The sequence below is a fragment of the Melanotaenia boesemani genome, chromosome 5 (assembly GCF_017639745.1).
Source record: "Melanotaenia boesemani isolate fMelBoe1 chromosome 5, fMelBoe1.pri, whole genome shotgun sequence".
In the NCBI taxonomy this organism is placed as follows: Eukaryota; Metazoa; Chordata; class Actinopteri; order Atheriniformes; family Melanotaeniidae; genus Melanotaenia; species Melanotaenia boesemani.
The window spans coordinates 16,390,111-16,414,564 of NC_055686.1; the positions used below are offsets into that span (position 1 = coordinate 16,390,111).

The 24,454-nt window shown below is 37.3% G+C and overlaps 1 protein-coding gene across 2 annotated transcripts in view; it reads left to right on the forward strand.

The window, feature by feature from the left end:
• The window catches only part of pcxb (pyruvate carboxylase b), a 312,844-nt gene that overhangs the window by 146,327 nt on the left and 142,063 nt on the right, over positions 1-24,454 (forward strand). For both annotated transcript variants that reach the window (XM_041985524.1, XM_041985525.1), the window contains exon 12: positions 13,454-13,636. In XM_041985524.1, the coding sequence (XP_041841458.1) occupies positions 13,454-13,636 (183 nt within the window). The remainder of the gene's footprint in view (positions 1-13,453; positions 13,637-24,454) is intronic.

Sequence of the window (24,454 nt, forward strand, 5' to 3'; positions counted from 1 at the left end):
TTTGTTTTGTGTGGCTCTCATCATTTAAAGGGAATAAATTATGATAAGAAATGGGATATTATATGAAAATAAGGAGAAAGAGGATGTTGCCAGTGGACAAAGCATATAGGAGAAGAGGGAGGTTAGGAAAAAAAGAGCATTGAATGTTTAAAGTACTGACCAAAGGATGCAGAACAATAGTGGACAAGAGAATTGGAGGACACAAACGGTGTAATAAATTAATGATGTGTTGAGTTTGCAGAGCTTTACTTATCCAGGGGAAAAATGCCCCCAACAGTCTCTCAAATTGGATGCATTTAAATGTTCAGGAATAGTTTTTGTTACGTAGGCATTTAGCAGATGCCTTTATCCAAAACTATGTACAATTTGGGGACAACATTCAACGTTTAGTTAAGTAACAAACCCAACTCAGTCTATTTGTATTATAGGGTGTGTTAGAGAGGCATGACTATGGTCTGATAACATTTGGTGACTTGATCCACTGTCAGAAGCACAAATTAGAGCAGGTTGGGTTCAGATTGTTGTGTGTGTGTGTGTGTGTGTGTGTGTGTGTGTGTGTGTGTGTGTGTGTGTGTGTGTGTGTGTGTGTGTGTGTGTGTGTGTGTGTGTGTGTGTGTTGGGGGGGAGGGATTGCTGTACCAGACGATAATCCTGAGTGCAGTGGTTAAGAAACATAAACGTGTTTGACAGAGTTTTAATGGCTTGGTGAAGATCTTGCTGTCACTCTGTTGTCAGCATAAACAACTTGAGTTTGATTTGGACAGCCAGGGGAATTCAGTGTGGAATGGATTGACATGTTCTCTCGTTGGTTGATCAAACACCATACAAAGGAGCATCTGCTGAGGTTTCACAATGCATTCTGGGAAATGTGTATGAAGACCGTTTCAGTAGTGGAGATAACTTGTAGTACAAACCTGAGTCAGGTATGGTGTGGTTCGTCATAAGTTGTAAAGTTCGAAGTGCAGCAAGAGTGCAGCATGGTCAGAGAACGATTACAGATCACCAGTCATGTCTCAGGTTTTTTGTAACCTTGTTTAGAGGTGACTATAAAGAAGATATTTTTAAATTAATCTTTAGAGTGTCATTTTTTTTTTTGCGATCAAATTTTTATTAACTTTTATCAAAGAAAGAAACAAACAGATCCCAGTTTCTACAAACATACATTGGTCCAGGACATGGAACGTATCATGGGAAAACAGCATATTTATGCATCAAATGAACACCTTGACAGAAAGACACACATCCACAAGACAGACAAAAAAAAAAAAAAAAAAAAAAACTATGCAGATGTACGCACACACACATATACACACACACAAAAATAATAATGATAATAACAATAATAATAAACAATAATAATAACAATTTGGTGGAGGGGGGGACTTTACATCTAATGACAAGAATAACAGTGATACTGTTATGAAATGAAAATCTTACAACATGTTTTTCAGGGAGTCAGCAGTGCAACGCCAGATGTTAAGAGTGCTGTCATTAGCACCATTAATTCTGGCGGTTGAAAGTTCCATAAACACAACATCCAGAAAAGAGAGAATCCAAGCTGATGTACTGAGAGAATAAGGTGCCTTCCAACGTGTGGCAATCATTTTCTTGGCTGCTGTAAGGCCGGCAAAGAGTACACGCTTCTTCAGTTTAGAAATATTAAAGGTTGTCAGGTCATTCAGAACCAAGAGACGCATATTGACAGGTACAGTTTCTTGGGTCAAAACAGATAATTTGGATGCAACATTTAGAGTGTCATTTTTATCAGCTGGATTAATGAGCAGATGTTTTTACCTTCAATCAGTTGTGTAAATGATTATTTTTCGTGTTTCTCATGTTTTCCATTTCTATCCAACGTATGAAAATGTAGATTGAATGAAATTGATGGAAACAAAGCTCTTGTAATTTCCCTCAGTTCCTCTCCCGTCATGTCTTCCATCCTTCTCTAATTATATCACTCTGGTATTGACTCTGCTTGCTTGGACGAATGAGAAGAGGAATTCAGTCCCACAGGTCAAAACTGGCAGGTCTGTGTTTCACTGACCAGATGTCTGTGTTAATTTTCTTTGTGTGTCTGTGAGAAAAGTGACTGATCTTCAAAGGGTTTGAATGGTTTCAGAATGCATCAGTGGCCAGCAGCAGACTCCAATCCCCATTTTATCTTTAATAGCCTTCATTACATTGTTGATGCTGAACAGATTGCCCCACATCTTATTACAGATGAGACGCAGGACATACTGGTCAGTGTTTGATTCTTTTGTTGTCAGGTCCTGGAACATTTTGTGTTGTTTCCTCATGATGTCAGCTTTGCATAATTTAACTGGGAAGTTTGTGATTGATTTGCAATCAAGAGCACTAATCAAGAAGAAACTGACAAAAGATTCTGTTATCATCTGATGTCTGCGCCAGTCATCAAGCAATAACATTTTCAGTCTATTTAAAATTAAAATGATATACATCAATAAATTTGCAGTTTCAAAGTTTGTTTGCAAAAGTATTTTATAAACCATAAATCTTTTTTTTTTTTTTCTTTTTTTTTCATAATTTGCTGAAGTGCAGTTTAAGCCATTTTATAATTTAATGAAATTTGGCTGGATTTTAATCAGACATTTTGTGCCATTAGGGCTTAATTACATTCTTCTGATGACTTTAATTTTTGCTGTGAAAGTTACAAATGTTAAAAATATTCTTTAACTTGGGCAGCTTAAAATTCCATCCATCCATTTTCTGCCTCTTATCCGGGTCGGGTCGTCAGGGGCAGCTGCCTAAGCAGGGAAACCCAGACTTCTCTCTCCCCAGCCACATTCCCGGTGGGACGTGCCCAGACACCTCACCAGAGAGGCGTCCTGGAGGCATCCTGACCAGATGCCCGAGCCACCTCATCTGGCTCTACTGGATCACCGAGCTTCTCATCCTATCCCTAAGGGAGAGCTCGGCCACTCTGCAGAGAAAACTTATTTCGGCTGCTTGCATTTGCGATCTTGTTCTTTCAGTCACTAACCACAGCTCGTAACCACAGATGAGGGTAGGAACGTAGATCGACCGGTAAATCGAGAGCTTTTCCTTTTAGCTCAGCTCCTTCTTCACCATCACAGACCGATGCAAAGTCCACATCACTGCAGACGCCACATCGATCCGCCTGTCGATGTCCCGCTCCGTTCTTCTCTGTTTAAAAGTTTAACATTAGCAATGGCAGCTCTTTTATATTACCAAATTTTTGTTTGTAGTCTATTTTGAAAGCTCTTTTCAAAGTCTATTAAAGTAAATTTATATCACACAAGAAAAAATATTTAATTGTAAACTGATGTAAAAATCCTTGTTTCACATATGAATATTGATCAGTGAGGCGTGTGTGTAGGCAGTTGATTATTTTTGGAAATTTGTTAAATTACATTGTTTATTACTGCGCTAATATTCTGAGCAGTGTCATCCACGTGATGAAGAAACACAAGACAAAGAAGGAAATGTTAGTTTAAAGAACTGAGTGAAGGTGATGAATTAAAGAGGAAAGCTAGGAGGAAAAGTCTTGAAGTGTTTAGGTCGAGAAGGCAGTTCCATGTCATATGAATGAGATTAATGGTCTCTGTTTGATTGGTTCATAGTGTTTGAATCAGCCATTTGCATAACTGAACCATTTTATTGGTCAGCGTATCACCAAAGTTAGAACCTTTCCTCTGAGTACATTGAAAATGAAAAGCCAAAGTTTAGAACTTTGTTATCACAAATTGGATATTTCCAACAAAACTTAGAGTTTTAACACAGTTAAAATTGCATTGCAAATTGCCTACTAGCTATATATTAACTAACCTGCACTAACTGCGGTGAGGGCTTGTTTGAGTTTAAAATGCAACAGACCAGCAGGCACAAAAGACACCTGATTATATCTTTGATTCAAGCTCTGTTTAGACAGGCAAGACGTGGCAAGTTGTCTGAACCACATAGATGCAGACATCTGGAACGAATGTGTCTGTACGGTTTTGTCCCGTGATGAGGATTTGTTTTGATCTATCCAGCCATATCTAGACATATTGTTAGCAGTTAGGTCTCCTCCTGAATCAACCTGTGTGGCAGGGCTAGAGGTCCATTTAAATCTGGACAGCTTATATATCAGATTTATGTGCTTGTGTATCCATCCAACCCATTTCCAAAGCCCCAAACAGCTTGTTGTACTGTCACAGACATCTGGTTGCATCTGAGTCTTATGGTTGCACTGAGGTTTAATACTGCATGAGATATGAGACAGTGTGGATGAGCAGTAGGCATCTGCATCCTAGTATTTAAATTTTGAATGTGTTGTCCACTGAATGAGAGCCTTTTTTGTTGTTGTTGGGCACATTTTCTGGTGGGCACTTACAGCTGTTCTTTAAAATCATGGCATGGAGGAGGGTGATCAGTGGTGTGTATAGCTGATAAAGGGCAATGTGCAGAAAAAATAATTAAAGGAAAATGGGAAGAACATGAAAGGTTTTAGAGGGAAAGGGTGATGCAAGCAAAGGTAGTGGCAGGTAAAAAATTTTAATGATTAGACATTAGAGGGAAAGTATTGTGAGACGAGGACAAATAGAAGAGCTGAGCAGAAATAAAGGCATGTAAGGAATAAGTGAAGGAGCATTCACACTGAGGATGGGTGTAGGAAAAGCAGAATAGAAGATAATTGATCAAAAATTGTGAGAAGAAGACAAGTGTGGCAAAGCCGGAAAGCAAAAGAGATCCTCCACTGCTCATATGGATAATCATACCTCCTCCTCAAGTGCAGAGGAATCATAAGACCTAATGTAGTCAAGCCATTTGATGAAAGCAAACTAAAATGAGGGCTTGTGTGTGATGTGATGTATATGCATGGTGTCGAAGTTGGTGCCTGGCTAAAAATACTGTTTCATTATAAAGGAGATGCACCTGCCAGTTCATTTTGAGCCCTGATGTGGAGCTTCACTGCTTTCATTCTGAAGTGCTAAAAAGAAAAATACAGAATAAGAAGGAAAACACTCAATAAGTGCAGACGAAAGGAGTCTAAATAATGTAAAAAAAAAAGAAAAGATAAAATGAAGCCAGGGATGCCCTACAGAGACAGAGTGGGAGACAGTGAGAAAGTGAGATACATGATAGTTTTTTGAGATTGGAAAGAAAATAGAGCCAATATAGAGACAGGAAATGAAGGTGAAATTGAAAGGATTGGGGGGGAATTGAAATAAAAGAAGAGGGGTGGAGTGGGTATATAATGGATCCAGGTACTTGTGTGACAGCGGTGTATTGACAAGCAAGCTTTGGACAAGTGTCATGTACAGCCACAGGCAAGAGTCCAAAACACCTGAACTGTTGCAAAGTCATGAGCTTGTCCACAGGTGGTACTGACTTGATGGATCACAAGTGGGACAGCTCTGAGTAGATCACAAAAGACAGGTGTTAATAGGCAAGTGTGAGCAGGATCATAGGAAGGATTTGTCAGGTGTTTTAGTGTGGCCGCTGCCTTTATGTGAGTATGTCCTCAGGCATGTTCATATGGTCATGAAAGCCCTGATAGCTCACCAGGGTCGAACCATCATTAACCCACAAAGGAGGTCTCATTAATGATTTAAAAAAAGTAAACTGCTTGTGTAGGTGAAGTATAAAGAGCTCCCAGTAATGACCCACCACAGGCATCTGTTCTCTAATCAATGTTATTAGTGTTGAAGGCAACAGTTTAAGACTCCCTTTGCTAAAAAAAAGAAACAATGGCATCACTTAGGCGACCTTTTGACCTCTAGAAATAATCTAGTAGGAAGAGAAAGATGCACAACAGGAGAAACTCGGGTTGCTGAGGAAAACACATTTTCTGGCATGGATGCATAAATTACATGCAAATATGTATGTCTATGTAACTCTTATTTAACCAGGCAAGCTCTTTTACAATGATGATGTGTCAAAAGGCAAAGTCTGTTGTGGAAACTGGGGGATACAGAGCAGCACATATTAGAGACTTTAAAATACCCACTAACACAATCATAAACGTAGGACGTGATAAAGAAAGATGAACACAGCGTGGCGGTAAACATTCATAAAACAAGAACCAAAGACACAAATAATCATTTTGCATTTTGCATCGTAGGAAACTCGTTCTTTTCTTTTCACTCCTTCATGAAACGGTGGTCTTCCTTCTTCTGGCTGCCTTTATCCTCATGGTTTGAGCTGAATACTGATGGAATTTGGCATATACTCACTGTGTAGACACGGTTTACAATGTGGAGATGTTTCTTGAGAACACCCGAGTGTGTGGGTGACTTTAACATAGTATCTTACACAAGCAGAATTCTGAGTGAAATTCTGAGTAACTCGGTAGAAACAGATAGAATGTATAAGATGCTGGTTTATTCGTGTTTTGTGGAGATGTGTAATTACCGACGATAAACATCAGTGTTTTCTTTTCACATCTGTAATTAAGTTAATACTGTTGTGGTTGCCAACGGAAAATGCATAAAAGGTGAGTTTTTTTTTCCAGATATTACATGCTTATTTATTTTTTTTAATTTTAAGATTTTTTTAAATGTCTCCAGATGTCTTTATTGGACAATTGCTTGATAGGAAAGAGGGTCAGGGGGTGACCTGCAGCAAAGGACCCTAGACTGGCGCTCAAACCTGCATAGTGGAGCTCCGCCTCTACGTTTGAGCTGGCTGCTCAACCAGCCTTAAACATCCCCCCCACTCGCCCTTTTTCTTTAGTTAAAAATAAAAAACAAACAAAAAAAAACAGCAGTCTCTCATATCGGTAGTTTTGTCAACATTTTTACCCCCACAAATATTCTCCAGGACCGGTGCTGCTCAAGTTTGATGGATGCCTGTCATTTTCTGCCAACGCTCCTGGTTTTTCAGCAGGTATAGTCTCAGTCTAATGCTTCACCTGAAATGGAGGCAGCTTTTCAATGTTTTTCTAGCGCAGTGTAGTGCAGATTTTTTTTTTTTTTTTTTTGGACAGCTTCACTGTCTTTGCTGACCTCTTAGCTACTGCTGAGCTTTGGGGGAGACTTGAGCCATGTCAATGCAGGTGGCATCACACAGATGGATCTGCATCAGTAAAAAATGCATTCAATTCTCATCAAGCTTATTTTGTTCAATTGGCATTGTATTACAGTATATTAGGGAGGCGACCCACCCTTTCAAACATACTCCCCATCCCTCAGTATATAAAGTTAAGTATGTTTAATATTTTCTATGTTGCTTCAGATCACAACAGAAGTCATTGAAGGTTATTTTTCCTCTAAACCAGGTTTGTCCTTTCATTAAAAAACTTAACAGCCTGGTATTATTTATCTTAACATGACTATGTGTCATCTCTGTCTCTAATCCTCTTTGTATCAGAATCTGTTGTCATTGTAGTAATTTCTGGGGTTTGTTATGGCTTAAACTCAATCTAGTGTTGTGACAGCTGCAGAGTTCATGATTACATGATTCAGCAGTGCTGATTTAAAATTGGCCAAGATTTGCATTCCCTGTTTATTAAGCCTATATGTAACTTAAACTAATTGTGCTAGCAAAAAAAAAATTGCAAATAAACTTTGCTTCTGCACCTCGGCTGCTCTTCCCTCACCTTTCTTTTAATCTGTATCCACTATCCCCACTTAGATTTAAACACACAGCTAGATTTCAATCATTAACAGAGGAGTAATATTTTCCTTCCCCTGTTACAATGTGAGATCCTGCCTTGTTCCTGTTATTACTCTTTACCTCTCTTTGTCTCTCCTGCTCCATCTGCTCTTCTCTTCTAATTGGTATACTATTAGTTGGAGCTCAGGTTTTGCCATCACTTAGTATTTCTGCTTCATACATTGAGCTGGCAGGCAGTGTGTGTTGTCTTACCATTTCCTCTCCATGCATTGGCATTGAGCGCATGTGTCCTGTCTCTCTTAACACTGCTTTAAAAGCGGAAACCCACAAAAATGAAAGAAAGTAAACCAAGTTGCAACAGGAATGACATTTGGGTGAAAGTCATGGAGAAGGTGAAGTGTTTGCAGGGCTTGTTGGAGGAGTGGATGAAAGTGAAGCTGATCTTGATGGTAAATGGTTCAGATTGTGTTTTTGGGAGATGTGGACTCTACTACAAAAGTGAACTGTGAAAATCTATTTGATTTTGCTTGAGGAGCCTACGGATTATGTTTTTATCCCAACTTGTTCTTATTCAGTTGTTAGTTGAAAGACTCATCAAGGTTATTTAACTTTTCCCATTCTTGGCTGTTTTTTTTTTTTCTGGTTAAGCCCATTATGGCTGAAAGCTTTCTTTACAGAAAGCCTTTTAAGTCCTGCGATTTCATTTGATTTAAAACTCTCCTTTAAAATCTATTACTCAGCAGTCCCTAAATAAAGCTCAAACCATTTGATGTTAAACCTTGAGCTTTTATAATAACTTATTGACTTTGAACTTAAGACTATTAATTTTTTTTAGAATAGTCACGCATCTTTACCGTGTGTCCTGAAACTGCACAGCACCCAGTTCATCCGGCTTGAGATGTAAATGTATTTGGTTTGATATACAAATGTTTACTAATAATGTAAATATAATGGTATTAATTAATAATAATGACTGATTAATGGTTGGATGGTAACCACAAAAAAATTTACACTTGTTTTCAAATGTGTGCTGCACACTTGTCATACTTTTATTTCAACTAGTTGGTGCTAAAATCCATCCAGAAGTCACTGTTGTGGGATGTTTTTATTGATGAAATAGCAGTTCTGCAGTTTGCGATGTAACCATGTCAAACCAACACTGTTAGAAAAGTACAAGTCAAAATAAGAAATGCACTGTTGACCTGTACTTCAGAGAGTCTGGACAGTTTTTGTGATTTACTGAAAGCACTTACAAATGGATGTTGGTTCCAGACGTTTAGGTATAAAAGGGAAAAAAAACAAGAAACAGGAAGAGACTTGCAGTCGGGTTACATTGTGAGAAATATAAAATACTTTGTGAACCACGGGGAGCAAAAAAAAAAAAAAAAAAATGGAAATTGACAATTGTAACGTTAATGTAGCGTGAAAATATAATAATACAGATGCTAGTGTAGTAACAAGCTGGTAGTCCTGATGGTAAGCATGTACAAACATGTTTGTGTGCATTCACTGATTAACCATCCCCAGGAAAACCAGGCGGATGAAGTTTGATTACTGTCTACAGGGAGCGTGGCAGCTGCGTGCAGGATAGCAGGAATCTAGATCAGTACGTGTGTCAAACCATTTCAGTACTTACATCATTTGTGTCTCTGGTTGTCCAGAGTCCATAAAGAAAAAGAGGCAATGAAATTGTGAAAGTGAGAAAAGTGTGATATTCTTGTTTGGCAGGGCCCTGGGCTAAAAGAAGCCATCACCTTGACTTCAATTATTAACACGGCACTCGGCTTTTTATTCACTTCTGTCTGCCCATCATCTCTTTCTCTTCTGCCTTTATCTGCCTACAAGATCTTTAGTGGCAGTGCTTGGGTCCTCTGTAATTGTGATGAAAGTATTGTTTGGACCCCGTGGGATGCTGCTGTAAACAGCCGTTGTTGTGGATCTGTGCCCCAAATACAGCTTTCACATACAGGAATGTTTTATATCCCTGAAGGCACATCATGAAAGCCCACTGTCCCTCATTAGCACACAGATGACAAAAGTTAATATGCAAATGCTACCACGGTGCCTTAATGAGCAAAAAGTCAGCAAAATAATTTATATTTATTGGTAATAATAAGTAAAACTCAATGAGAAATCTGAGATATGGTTCAACCATGAATCTATTTGTGTCCACAGATTTTGGGAGCTAACTGGAATAATACTTGAATTGCTTCTTTCTTTCTTTTCTTTCTAATAGATTGTTAAAATGTATGTAACCTTTATTTGCCTAGGAAATGGAAACTTTATAGGTTTTGAATCTCCCAAGAATTCCCTGGCCAAAATGGGCAAGTTTAATAGTCTGTTTTTTGCTTCTTAAAAAATGCCTATAACTGAGGATTCTCTGTGCTAGTTTTGTGGTTTTCAGTTCAACTGCATTTCCGATTTATATGTTTGTTCAGTAAAGTGTGACAGCCAAGCATCTGTCTTACTTTAAGTTTGACTGGTCTTTCACACAAGCTGAACTGGGATGTTCACATGTTTGCAAACAATATTGACCCTCATTTGAGAGGATCTTGACAGGATCTATTGCTTTGGTTTCTGTCTTTTAGGCTTATAAAAAATGTGCATTAACTTTGGAGTCTTACTAATACAATCTGGATATTGATTTGCCAGGTGTGGCAGACTGTTGAATATAATTATGTTGCACTTCATTATCAGCAAATATTTTTATTTTTAGCACACAATTTAAAAAAGGTTAAAGTATCCTTACATACATTGTTCTTTAGTAGCATATTTAAGCATGTTGGTTGTTGTCAAACACTAGTTTCACATCACTGCTTTCTTAAAAAAAAAAAAAAAAAAAAAATCCCTCCTTGAATTTTAAGTTGGTGGAATCAGCTGATCAAACATTGGAGCTATTAAAAGTTGTTAAAAGTGAGTAGTCCTAATAAACCCAACACAATTTAAGGATTTCTCACATCTAAACATGAACCTATTTTCCTCTATCTTGACAAACTGATAAAAACTCTTTTATGACCCCCCATTTTCAACTGCTATTTCACCAATAAAACAGATTTTTTTTTTTCTAATACCATGACCTTTTCCTTTAGAAAGCCACAACTATATTTTTATATTTCTAAAAAGACCATAAAGCAGCTTGAAGTATTAAATTGTACATTTTTTAAAACTTCTAAATTGTATAAATGTTGTCAGAATGATGCTGCACATTCACGGGATTAGAAGCACCTTTTAGTTTTTTTCCTCTTTTTTTTTTTTTTTTTTTTTTTTTTTTTTTTTTTACTATTATTTATTATTATTATGGCAACAAGATGTAACACCTTTGGGGTGAATTAGAGCGTACACTGAGAGCCAGGCCTTGATGTCCAACATCAGTGTCTGACTTCTGGAGGAATGTTGCAGCTGCAACGGGTGGGTCAACGTCATATTTAACTCTTTTGGTTAAGAATAAGATGTCTATAAAGTTCATTTGAGAGTCCAGGCAGGTGAGCCAATACTTTAGGCAATATAGTGTGCATTCATACACAAGTATGTTATAAAATAAAATTTGATGCCACTTTTTCCTCATATGGAGATCAGCTTGCAATACCCTCATGCACCAAGCTTTGCTGAACTTTAAATGTTGTGCTAAAATGCTAGTAGCATTGTTTTAGCTAACACTAGATTTTAGGAGCTTAATAGAAATCATTTGGTCAACAGTACAAACAGATCATCATCCTAGAGACTAGACTAGAAATAGAAAATTAGCAGCCTTTACAAAAGTTTGAAGCTATTTCTTTACCAACTTTTTGTAAAACTGTAAGGAGATTTGTGTTTAATATTCAGGATTGTCAGTTAACAAGTAATTTATGATAAATGAATGTTTGTACTGCGTTATCTTTCTTCTAACCAATGTAGCGCCAAATAACCAACACATTTTCCTCACCGTTATTACCTTCCACCATCAAGATGCTCACTCTGTGTGCTCTACTGCCACAGCTGTAGCAACAGTATGTACATGAAGCAGGCATCCAAGAAAGGAAGAGTTCATTGGGTTGGCCACTGATCCATGCCAAGCATGAACGTACAACAGCATTTGGAACGTCATGTCACAGCCTTAAAATATGCAAATAAGACCATTTATTGCTGATTTGGCAGTTGTTGCAACAATAAATATCACGCAGGCTAATATTGAGATGAATCTTTGATATATTCTGCAGCCCTAATATGTTATCCAAGCTGAAAAATACGTTGTTACATGACAAGTATTTTAATATTCAGACTGATAAAATGTATTTGTTTAATTTTGTTGTTCACATCTTCCATTTTCTGTTTATTTCTGCCTAGATTTTTATCCATTTTTGCACCTGCCCTCTCACTTGTGCATACTTTGCTTTACCATAAGATGTTTTTGTCCACTTTTTTTTTTCTTTAAAATAGAGGAAATGTAACTATTTTATTGAATTGATCACTTTGGTAAAGGTGAGCAAAGGCTTTCTAGATTAAATGAGGTAAAAAGATAAAAGGGAAAGGTAATTTAAGAGAAATATTTCTCATTGTGATAGTTGGCAACTTGGCACATCTACAGTGTTTCAGAATGTATCATCAGCGTGGCCCAACATTGTTATAATTACAATTCCTATTCATCTTTTGCTTCCAGCCCTCGAGGGGCTCCATATGTTGTGGTGTTGGACAGTCCTCGCTTCCCTGTTCACATTTCCTCCCCTCCCTCTCTGCTCTCTTGCCAAGTGGTTTGGAACAGTTAAGATTTTCTATTTCTCGCTAATCTCATCCTTATTTTTTGCATTCTTTTCTCCTTATTTTGCTCTCCTGTATCTGCCAGCCATTGTCTCCCTTTCACAGATCATATCAAAAGATGTGATGCTTGCATTCTTGCAGCATCCACGTTAAAATCGTCTAAGAAGAAATGAATGGCATCTGAATTGTGCTGACACAGAAGGACAAAATAGTCAGCTAGCAGTTAAAAATGTCTTAATTCTGTTCCAAACCCCCCAGCAGAGCCAGATGGAGTCTGTCAAATTTACATTTGAACTTTGGATCATTTTTAACTCTACAGAGGAGTTGTAAACACATGTATCTGGATTTAATCCTGGTGCACTTACTTGCCTTTTTTAATGTGAACCACCAAGACACTGTCTACCAGCAGTTTGTCCACCATTAAGAACAACTCAAAGCTTTCTCGGATCATTAGCCAAGCAGATAAAGTAACTGGTGAAACCCAAACTAAATTATTAGTACTTCTTCCCCAGTTAAAAAGGAAACTACATCAAAGCAGATTTAATCATCCCCTGCATACATCCTTTCAGTTATTACCATCAGTTTGCCTGTATAAACTTCCTCTAGCTTAGGAAAATACTTATCTTTACACCTTTATTCCTACTGAATAGGATTTCCCTGTTACCACCTCTATTAAGAACAAAGTCAGTTGTAAAATATTTTTATTTATTTATTTTTTTTGTTAAATTAATTTTTTTAATTTGATTAAATTCCGTAGTATGCTTCTGGATCAAAAAGAACAGTCTAACAGTATATATAAGCATTTTCTTCCAATAAAAGAAACCTGCATCCTCTGAGATAACTGTACTTTACACAGCAAGAAAGAAATAATCCTAATAAAAACTCTGAATCTTATAATGTGAAACTATGAGAGAAAAACTGATAAATTCAGGCCATACTACAAGCCCAATATTAATTTAACACTTTGTTTCTAGCCTAGTTGATGATGTGAAGTTATTCACACATGTATTATATCTACATACCATTAAGTGTCTGTTTAAAGTTGTTTAGTGGTGTTTGCGGTTTATTTGAGGTGTAATGTATTCTCCATCATTCTGTGTGACATAAATTGAAAAGATTTCTATGTTGACATCTCTGCCAGGTCTTCAGAAGTGGCGAAGGCATGGGCATCCGTCTGGACAGCGCCTCAGCCTTCCAGGGGGCTGTCATTTCTCCGCACTATGACTCATTGCTGGTAAAAGTCATCGCCAGCGGAAAGGACCTGCATACAGCTGCCACCAAGATGAGCCGAGCCCTGGCCGAGTTCAGAGTGCGAGGGGTCAAGGTAGGAAATGCAGCTGCTTGTGCTTAATGAAGAGCCAGCAGCGACGCCGTGTGCATGCTTTCGCTTTAATTATTTGCTGTTGACAGCTGGATCTTGATGGCTGTGATTTGATTATCAGGACTTCATGGAGCAATTTTGGATTTATTTACACCTGAACAGTGGCTCAGGTGTTAGAGTGGTTGTACTCCAATCAGAAAAGTAGTGGTTTCATCTGAAGTATCTGTGGATGTTGAACTTCCAATGTGATTGTGCAGAATCAAGTGCTGCATACGTTAAATGCAAAATATAAGAAGCAAAATGTTTCTATGAGACGTTGAAGGCAACCATATTGTGAAGTGCTTTGAAGAACCTAGAGCTATGAGTGTGGACCATTTAGCTTTCTTTTTTGTAAGATAAGCACAGATTTGTCAAACCGTAATAGTTTTGATATGAGTAATTCTTTGATGAGTTAGATGTAAATTGAAGGCTCTCCCTGAGATGGGCTTTTAACCTGTTCTCAACAGAAACAAGGCAAACACTTAAAGCCAGTTTAGATTGTGTAAAGCAATTAAGCTCTCAAGTATTGGAGCAGCTTTTAAGTACAAGTTGGCATGGAATGGTATTCAAGCTTTCTGTGATACTTACCTTAACACCCTTACTCTATATTACTGTTTGTCAAAGAGTGGCAGATTGCACAACAAAAGCCACTGTGAAGAGACAAAATGTGGATAGATTTAATCATGACATGAAATGCAGCCAATTTCTGACATATTCCTTTAAAGCCTTGATTTTAAAATTGTTAAACCATCTATAAGTTTCACTATCATCAAGTCATTAAGGACAAAATATCCTTTTCCAAACAGCTGATATAAAAACTTTACAGATTATGTGGGTTGTTTTTTTTTTTCCGGATAAGTCTCTTATGACTCCAGCCCTGCTCACAATAACCAAACATTTAACCCATTAAGTGCCAGCATGATTACTTAATGTTACTGTTTGTCACTTTCCAGGTCACTTTCATATTAGGTTTTGTGTAGCATCACATTTAAAAATAATAGATTTCATCAGGACTTAAGCTGATTAGAAGATTTAACCCCAACAAGAAGAAAAAGATATTGATCCGTATGATTTTTACAGCAGGAAGTGAACATATTTGTCCTTAATGACTTCAGAGTAATACACTTTTTTCCTCACAGTGCTTTGATCTATTAGAAAATTGAAAAGTTGAATTCCTAAATTTTATGAGACGTGGTTGCAAAATACAAAGTCAAAACAACAGCCAGACAGAGGAAAAGTGTTTCCAAATGGGCAGGAATCTCCATGGTGATGCGTGAAGGTTAATTAGTAGTGTAACTAGAAGTGAGACTTGGTATTGTGGGCATTTACTTGCAGTAATATTAACATTAATATAACAATTTAAATTCTTGGAAATAATCTTAAATAGAAGACTGTTGAAGTAGATAAGAAAAATAAAAAAGGCAAGTTTTATGTAGCCTTATCCTTTTTTTTTTGCATGTATAACAGCATCTTTTAAAAGTGAATAATTTGTTCCCTGCATCAGTTTCTAAAAACATGACAGCAGGGAACCTGCAACATGTTTTTTTCCTTCAACACATTGAGGTGAAAAATATTTAGAAAAATTGGAAACAGTTTATTGAACTGACAAGGTAGCGTTAAAACATTAAATACATTTAAAAATCAGGGCACCCATAGAGGGAAAAATTATATTATATCATTTAATAAATCAGTCTCACACTTCTAGTAGAGTTCTAGTGCCAATTGACTTTAACCACACAAGGAAACCTCAGACAACCATTTAAAAAAATATGATAGATTTATTAACTATTCTACAAGCTACATTAGATAAAATATGAATGTTTAAAGCATAAAAAATGTGTAAAGATGTTCAACCAAAGTTTGTATTGTAAAGAAGTGGAAAAATGTTGGAAAATGAAGCATGAATTAATAAAACTGCAGTGTTAATGTTCAAGAGAATGAAGAATTTCTGAATCCAGCTAAAGTAAATTTAATGGTCTGTTTAAGTGGTAGGCCTGGGTTAATGACTAATACAGGAAGATTTATTCACCATCAGCACTTGATCTTTGAACTTCATGAGTCCTATCAAAGGAAAAAGGTCTGATTCGAGACATTAACATGACATCACTTTTATAAGAATGGAAAACGTATCTGAAATGCCAGTTTTCCGGCAAACATCGCTATCAAGAATGAAATGAGGTCTTGTTAAGAGGCTTTGGAGGAGGGATCTAAGCATCCCCCTGTTGGTATGTGACCCCCACCATATTTCAAAGGGTTTGTTGATTGTTTAGGTGGGAAGCTGTAGTTTTGGTTTGAGTTGATGGGATTGACAGATTTGTGGGGAGGGGGTGATCCTCAGAGCCATTTTCTAAGTTGCCTCAAACCTCACATATTCAAACCAATAATTTAGTGTCAGAAATGTTCTCTTTCAGGATAAACTTATCCTCTGCTCATCTATTTAAATCCAGCTGTGATGATCGATAAATTCCAAAGCATGGCTCTTTAGGTGTGTCTCTTCGTTTTTCTGGGTCCTTTACCACCAGAATCTGCAACATTAGATTAACCTTAACAATCCTAACAAAGATCGTTTGTTTGTAGAAATAAGGCACCTTATTACAAACAAGCACAGTCTATTGTCAGTAGCACATGTTAAAATGCAGGTCAGTTAATTGTTAATTCAGTAAGAAAGTGCATGAGTAATAGTCGTATTAGTTTGTGAAGACATATTCCAGTCATTGTCATCAAAGTCTAATTCAGAGCTGAAATGTGACGGTTTCATCATGAATGTCAGAAAATGAGCATCATTCTCGGATAACTAATACAGAAGTTTGGCTCCTCATCAGAAAAGGAGAAAGTTAATTGATTATTTATTTATTTATTTATTTTTTTTTAATTGAGTCTGCTGAATAACGGTTTTGTGATTAAAACAGCTTTATGTTGAAATGGCTGGGTGCATTCAGACGCCACAACAAGCTCTTAAAGATATTTTTCTTATTTTAATCTAGTTGGCTGCTTTTTTTCCACTTATCCTGCCACCATTGAATTTAAAGGCTTTCCAGCTAATTTGAGGAGACGGCTAGTCAGGCTTTATGTCCAGTTGTAAGAATATTCAAGTACTACCTGTGTTATCATCTCACAGATAGACGTTCTCATTAGAGTGAGCAGACTTTTTCTTATAGATGGTAATTGTATCAGCAGTTTAGACAGTTAATATCCCGGTTTTGCTAAGCTTTAGTTTTTAATCTTCCTGGTCTGTTTTCTTTCTAAGGCAGGATAAAGTCATTTCAGATGCTTAATAATATTGAAATGGGACTTCATCCCATTATTCCTTACATTTTATTAAAATTGTTAAGTATTAATTACATGCAATATATAATATATTTCATAATGAGCTTAAAATAGCACATTATGTTTGTAAGTTAAGCCCTTTAGTTTCCTGCCATTTAGATGACAGCAACCATATTGTTGTGCATCAATATATAAATGAACAAAGAGAATATGTTACCCATTGGCAAAAAAATAAATAAATAAATAAAATAAAAAAAATCCAAACCCTGTTAATACTGAAAAATGATACTGGTGCCTGAAACATTCATTTATCCCTAACTTTTTTCTTTCTTGCAATAATAGAGGTGTAGTTACAGTGAGTGTTAAACCAGCTAGTCTAGGAGTTGGTTGCTTCTCAGCATGGTAACTACAGTACACCATAACCTTTTTCATAAAAGTTGGAATGCAGCAGAAAAGCTCAAGCTACTTATTTGACACCTGTTGTGTGGAATTAAGTTTGGCATTTCAGCTGTTTCCTCCTCTTCTGTATACAGTCTGTGCCCATGTGCGTTCATGTCTATCAGCATCTCTGTGTAACTGCACACTTTGTGGACATTTGTGTATGTGTTCACAGAGAATAATCCGAGTGTGAAACAGTAAAATGTCACACAGTCAGCTGCTCAGAGACAGAGAGGGGGAGGGTGATGGATGGGAATGTGACAAGACATGAAGCGGCAGAGTAAAGATGAATGGATAGAGCAGCGTGGGTGGAAACATAGAAAGAGCCATCAAGATAAAGAGATTGTAGCATAAGACATGAAGGAATGCAGGGCCGCCTAGAGAGGTCAATCCACCTGCACCCACTGGTTGCATCTTTGAGCAGTTGTTGGTACATTTGAATGAAAACTAGTGACAATTTGAGAAGCTCTAACGACAGATATCAGCCTTGATAAACCCTCTTCTTAACAGCAGCTGCAGCCACATATAAAAATATCATTTTCCACATGTTGCAGTGGTGAGCATAGGTAGCTTAGTAAAATGTTTGCTTGGTTTTACCAGAAGATGCATGTTTTCAGTGATTCTGATTCATGTACTCTTACTCGTAAGTCCATTTTGGTTTTTATTTTTTCAGACAACTAGATGACCAGAGAGGAAAAAACCTCACTGACTCTGTGTCCTATTGATTCACTACTGGACTCTTTTTTTGTTTTTCCTCTCCTGCTAACTAATAAAAACGATCTACAGTGAAAAGAAAAAATCAGATTTACAATTAATATTATATGATTATCTTAGTTTTTAGCACAAACATGCTGACAAACATTAACTCTGTAGCTGTTACCTTAGTGGTGTCAAAGAAAACAGCCCTCATTAATGTGCTTCTGGTCCTCTTTTGTAATTCAGACATGCCAAATGGAGGTGGCAAAGTGCAGCAACACATCTGGACACGCAAACTGGCATTGCCAAATCATAGGAGAACCTTTTAGCTACAGCATGAGCTGCATCCACAATATTAAGGGTGTGGGCTTTTTACTTACTCATCCAGAAGAAAAGTCGAAAGTTGTGCTTCCGATTTCAGCCCAGAAGTTGTCTCCAGCGAAGAAAAGCAACATTTTTAACTTTTGTTTTTACTTTTTTTTTTATGTTGTTTCATATCTGCTGCTGAACATGGTTTCTTTTGGGTTGGTGGTTGAGAAGATAATGTTTGCTTACCCGGGTTTTTGCTCCACTGTGGATTAGTTTTTTTGTCTTCTTTTGTACACGAGACACGACTGTGACTCTGTTCACACAAGCTAGTCTTACTGTGAAATGTACTATAAATAGTACGTAGAGTGAAAAATATAATAAATTAAACGTGATTTTTAAAGCTCTAAATATTTAATGAATAAGCATAGAGCCAACATTCTCCCTTAACATAGGCTGAGCTTTGACTGATTCATCTGGTAAAGGTTGAGACAGATGGATAAAAGTCACCTAACAGGAAAAGATGGCTCAGAGGGACTGCATGACAACCTGTCAGAACAGAAGAAAAGGCTGCAGGTTATATCACCAGATCCCCCCCGTTACTACCAGGGCTAATATTCTGTTCAGTTTAAAGACTTAATGATGTTGTGATAAGAGTATCTTGAGTGTGTGAGTGAGACATTTCAATTAGTTTCAAAGTCATTTGTGGTTTCACTACCGTCTGTTTACGTCTCACCTGTTGGGGTATTAACAGATAGTCACACTAATGGATGATAGGGAAAGCACATCTAAAGAAGCCCTTTGAAGAAGGTTTTTATATTAATTATTTTAAACCTCTTCAGGGAAAACATATTGAATTTGTGATGGCACCTACTAGTTTATAACTTCAGTTGGCAACTTAAGCATTGTTGGTAGCATTTGTAGACCAACTCAAGCTGGGATCGCTCTATTTCAGGTCTGGTTTTCATGCTGCAAATAAATTTTTGCAGCAAATCAACAAGAAGCTCTAACCTACGTTTTACATGTCAAAGATGGAATTCATGAGACCTATGGACTTATACCAAACTCTGACCAATTAACTCTCAAACTTGATATTTTAAAGGAGTAAAGTAAGCTGCTGGTGAGGAACTAGTCAGCTAGAGTGCAAGAGATGAAGAGGGGGAGACTGCAGGGTGGGGTCCTCAGTGCTTGAATAAAGGAAACTACTATTTGAAGAAATTTTATCTCTCGTTAGCTAGGAAATCTGGAGAACAGCACAAAAGGAGAAGACAAGAACATGCAAAAGCATATTGTCAGTTCCATATGTTGCAGGGTAGTCGGAGAAACTGAGAAGGATCTTCTCTAAAAATGAAATTCCAGTTCATTTTAATTAACTCCCTAAACACCCTAAAACAGAAGCTGGTTCATTTAAAGGATAAAACACCCAGAGACAAACAGTTGCATTGTGTATGCAGTGCAGTAAGGAGAAAACAACCACTTCATAAATACATGATACCTTACAGGAGAGTTAGGTCTACAGGTTAAACTTGCATTCACACCAGGCCTTCTGAGCCCCAATTCACTTCCTCACAAAGTCTAATTTGATTGTGGAGGTGTGAATGCACAACTAAACTTTGATATGAATCAATGAAGGACACTCTTATCTGCCTATGAAAAAATGAACCAAATGCAGGAAGCAGACTACAACAGAAAGGCCATTGTGGGTATACACAACCAAAACATATGCATGTGTAGAGTAGCCAGGGGAAATGGCTTGTGGTAAGATGTGGAGAGAGAATGAGATAAAATCTCTGACAGAAATTTGACCATAACAAATATGATTTTGTGCCACTTCATGTTTTGCTCGTATGTGATGGGGAAAAGTAGCTGCCCTTCTCTAACTAATAGATGAGTACATTTTCTTCTTGTCTTCTCCTTCAGCAATTCTTTATGCAGCACTGCCTCTGGTGTGGCGAGGAGGCAGTTATTCAAAATCTCCAGTTAATTTGACTAAGTGCAACATGAAAGTAAATTTGGGCTAGAAAAATGTTGCAACTCCCAGTTAAATGGAGTCTGAATTTTCTTGTGGACTATTGGGTGTGAATGCATCCGCAACATTCAGCGACCCCTCTGCATCTCAAGGACAAAGAAAAGTCCCATGAGGACATTAATGTGCACATTTTGAACAGAACCCAAATGATAACAAAAGACTTAAGCAAATACACCTCAACAAGTCAATGTGGACATAGCCTTCATTTAAGTTATGCTGGTTTCTGAACAGTCAGTCTCGTGGACCCCCTGTGCTCTTTAGGGGACCTCATGTTGGGAACCACTAATCTAGATTACTGAGAATCTACACCAACATGTAAGGTGAAATTTAACAAACATTCAACAAGAATGAATGACAGTATGCCAAGTTTGCTTTGACTTGGAAAAGTGAGCTAAATTTGGTTGAACTTGAGTGAAAACACAAGTGGCTTTTGTCTTTTTTTCTAGCATGTAATATATCAGACCTGAGATACAGAAACTGCGGTGAGAAATTTCCCATTCATTTCAACAACCAGGTAAGCAGAACAGATTGAATCGATGAGGAGCTCCTTGTTTCATAATGTAACATTAATCACAAGTGAGACTTGTCTCCATGACAACTGAAACTGCTGGATAAAGATCAGATAAGTCAAGGGGTCATCCTGCAGTGTATGCTGTTGATTACATGTGTTGTGTGAACTCACTAAATCACTGAAATTCCTGGGGGGGGGGGGGGATTATGGACATCTGCTGTTTTTATAGTCAACCTGCATAGAAGCAGAATTACATTGGACCAGTGTGATCAGGAGAAAATGGATGACTTAGAAATCGGCTGTAAGACAAGCAGACAAAGAAAGTGTAAGATTGTTGAAAGCTCCAGACATTTTATTTTAGGGTGAGAGTAATAGTTTACACAGTTTCTGTCATTTATTTAAAGGTGATGAATATGGGCACTTGCACCACACATATACAACATGGTTAAAAAATGGAAGCACAAGTGCAGGCAATGTGTGTCATACAGTCCTTGTTCTTTTAAAGCTCAGGACTTCCTTTTTTCTGGAAGGTTGTGGAAGTTTTTCTCTGAATCTCTCCGCCTTTAGGCTATTTTTGACCATCATTAGATGGTGTGAGCTCTGTGAACAATAAGAGGAGCAGCAGGATTCTGCTGCTTTGTAATGGTTTGTGGCTTCACACTTCAACAGTGCTGCCCTATAAAACACTGGTGTGTCTGGCCAGCTCTGTAGTCTGCCCGCTCACAGCCTGCTCTGCAACAAACAGACTCAGTCTTGTACGTAATTTGTTATGTATTATGAAATGACATGAATATTTCAGGCTCACTTTCGACCATGTTTTGAACAAGATCAACTAATTCTACCTGGGATTTTAGTTGAGGAAAATTATTTGTGAAATATTCAGTTGCATTTCTATAGCATGACTACTAATCCAAAGTCTTATCATTCATCCCTCTGAGCCTTCAGCTTGTCTTCACGTTGTTACACAAATGTGGTTTATGAATGTTGCATGAAATATTTAGATGCAGCAGGATTTTTTCATTTAACATGATACACTCGCAGACCGTTCTCAAATTGAGTTTGTTGTGACCACATAAACCTTTAAATAGTCTCAAGTGTGTGTTTTGACTCACCTTTGCCAGAAGGTGTTTGTGTCTGGCCAAGTACTGCTTTTCCCCAATGTTGTGCTGTCATATTAAACTCCTGTCATATGCCAACTCTTCTTTATTTCTGTCTCTACATGGTTTTTTCCTTTCCTTTTGTCACGCTCCTCTACCTCTTCAGCCATTTGACCTCAGTCTACCTTTAGAGCAATTTTCCAAACCTCCTAACAGTTCACTGACTTATTATGTTGTCCCTTCATTTCATTGTCTTCTTACCTTACTTTTAGAAACTTCATTACCATGCTGTTATTGCTCTTATTTGTGCTTCTAAATTTGATTAATTGGTCAGAAAACTACATTAATTGTATAATCCAAGCTCTGAGGACAGCTTAATTTACATCCTAATTAAACCCAAACATTAATCTCCAACATTTGAGTGCCAATAAATCAGTGGTCTGCACTTACTTAATGAATCGTGGCTTTAGTTGTTTTTGCTTATACTCCAGTAAATGAAAGGGAAACCTGTGTGTGTGGCAGACTGGTAAATTTGAAACTAATAGCAAAATGATAACACACTGCAAATGGCTTGTCGAGTTTTGAGGAAGCATTCAGGGACAATCTGTGCCTGGCAGATTTCAAAGTGGCCAATACAACTTCTTAAATTAATTCAGAAAGCATTGCAGAAATGATTGCTAGTCATTTGGGCGATCACTTTGTAACTCACCTCTTTGGTTTTATTTCTTCTGTTATTCTCAGACATTTTACACTGTTTAAAAGACTGATTTACATTTTAAAAAGCTCTATTGCTAATGTTGGGATGCACTTTTGATGATTAGTTCAGAGTGTATGTAACCATTTAGTCTAAGCAACTACAAAGACACTGAGAAATTCTAATTATCTGCACAGGAAGGACTAAAGGCCACATTCCCACTGATGTGATCTCTGGTGTTGTGTGTTTATAGTGTGAAATAAACTGGACCATCCAGTGAACCAAAGAAAGGAAGTGACTCAGAGTTCGCTGCCTCTCCTGCTACTCATACTGAGCAGCTTCTTGTGAAAACCCTGCCAGTTTGAACATTAAAGTAAAAACTAAACCCCAAGACTGCATGAACTTGGTGTTGATCCATTGCTTACTTGTGAATGAGAGGGAAGGGGGAAGGATTTATGTTTTCTGGCCAATTGATGAGCTGAGTTTTCTTCTTCCTCCTGCTTTTTTTTTCCTAATTTTTCAGTGATAATTTTGGGCAATAATGAGCATTTACTGTAACTCTAATTGTTTATATGTTGAGATGTTGGTTTCATTATCTATTTGATTTGTTTTTGTTGTTTTTGATCTGTGTTAAGCCAATGATAAGGGGAGCTATCCTTCTTTTAGATCTGGAGTTAGTTCTCTAATTTCTGCCCACAATAAACTGATGCGCCCAACTTTTTCTTCTTGTTTTATGGATGGTGCAAAGTATTTTATTCTAATGCATCAGTGGGATAAATAAGTGATTTAGACTCCCACTAAAAACTCCCACTAAGATGCTTTAGTCTTAGGCAGTCATGCAAACTCACTCTCATGATATGAAAAATACTGCGTCTTGGGGGTTTAGGTTATCTGTCCATCTCTTCATTTCACACCTCTAAACAACCACTTGCACGGTATTTAATCTCATGAAAGGATTCTAATTATCTCTGTATGTTTGTAATGCTTACACACATTGCAGCAGAAGTGCAAGTCTTACAAAGTCACCTAAAGAAAATCCAATTTGTAAAAGTTTAAGAGATTTTTTTATTTTTTTTTCGGTCCAGAAAATTACCAGGAAGGAAAAATTATTTATATGAAGATGAATTTAAAGGTTCTACATTTTTTTCACAAAGCGGCAGGAAAAGCTTATTTTACTCTTGAATACTGGAACTAGAAGAGTGACATGTGAGGCCTTTAAACATTTCCAATGGTTTTGATGAGACACTTGATTTTCTTCAAGGTTGATTTGGTAAATACTGTCTTATAATTATAGAGACTCTTTCATAATGGCCTTTTAATTTGCTACAGTAATTCTGAAAATTGCTCTTCTGCTGAAATGAATGTTAAAAAAAATGCACAAAAAGGAAAATGTGTTTTATAGCAGAATTTGGCATCATGACCAGCTGGGGTGGATGTTTTTCTGCTGCGACTTCAAAGCTGTAATCTGAGTTAAATCAGCTGGATATCAGCTGAGATGACCTGTGAGGAAGAGAGAAAGATGGACCGAGGAGCAGCAGAGTGAAGATGCTGTTTTCACATTATCTTCCAATTTGGATGATTGGTTCCCCTACATTATAATTTTTCCTTTTGTCAGCTGTTCTTTCGTTATGTGAACTCTGCTGTAAACTCACAGCTTGATTTGATCCCCATTCATGTATGCAACAAAATGCAGACATTTACTTGCTCCACTGCAGCTCTTTTGATTGCAGATATATGTATGTTT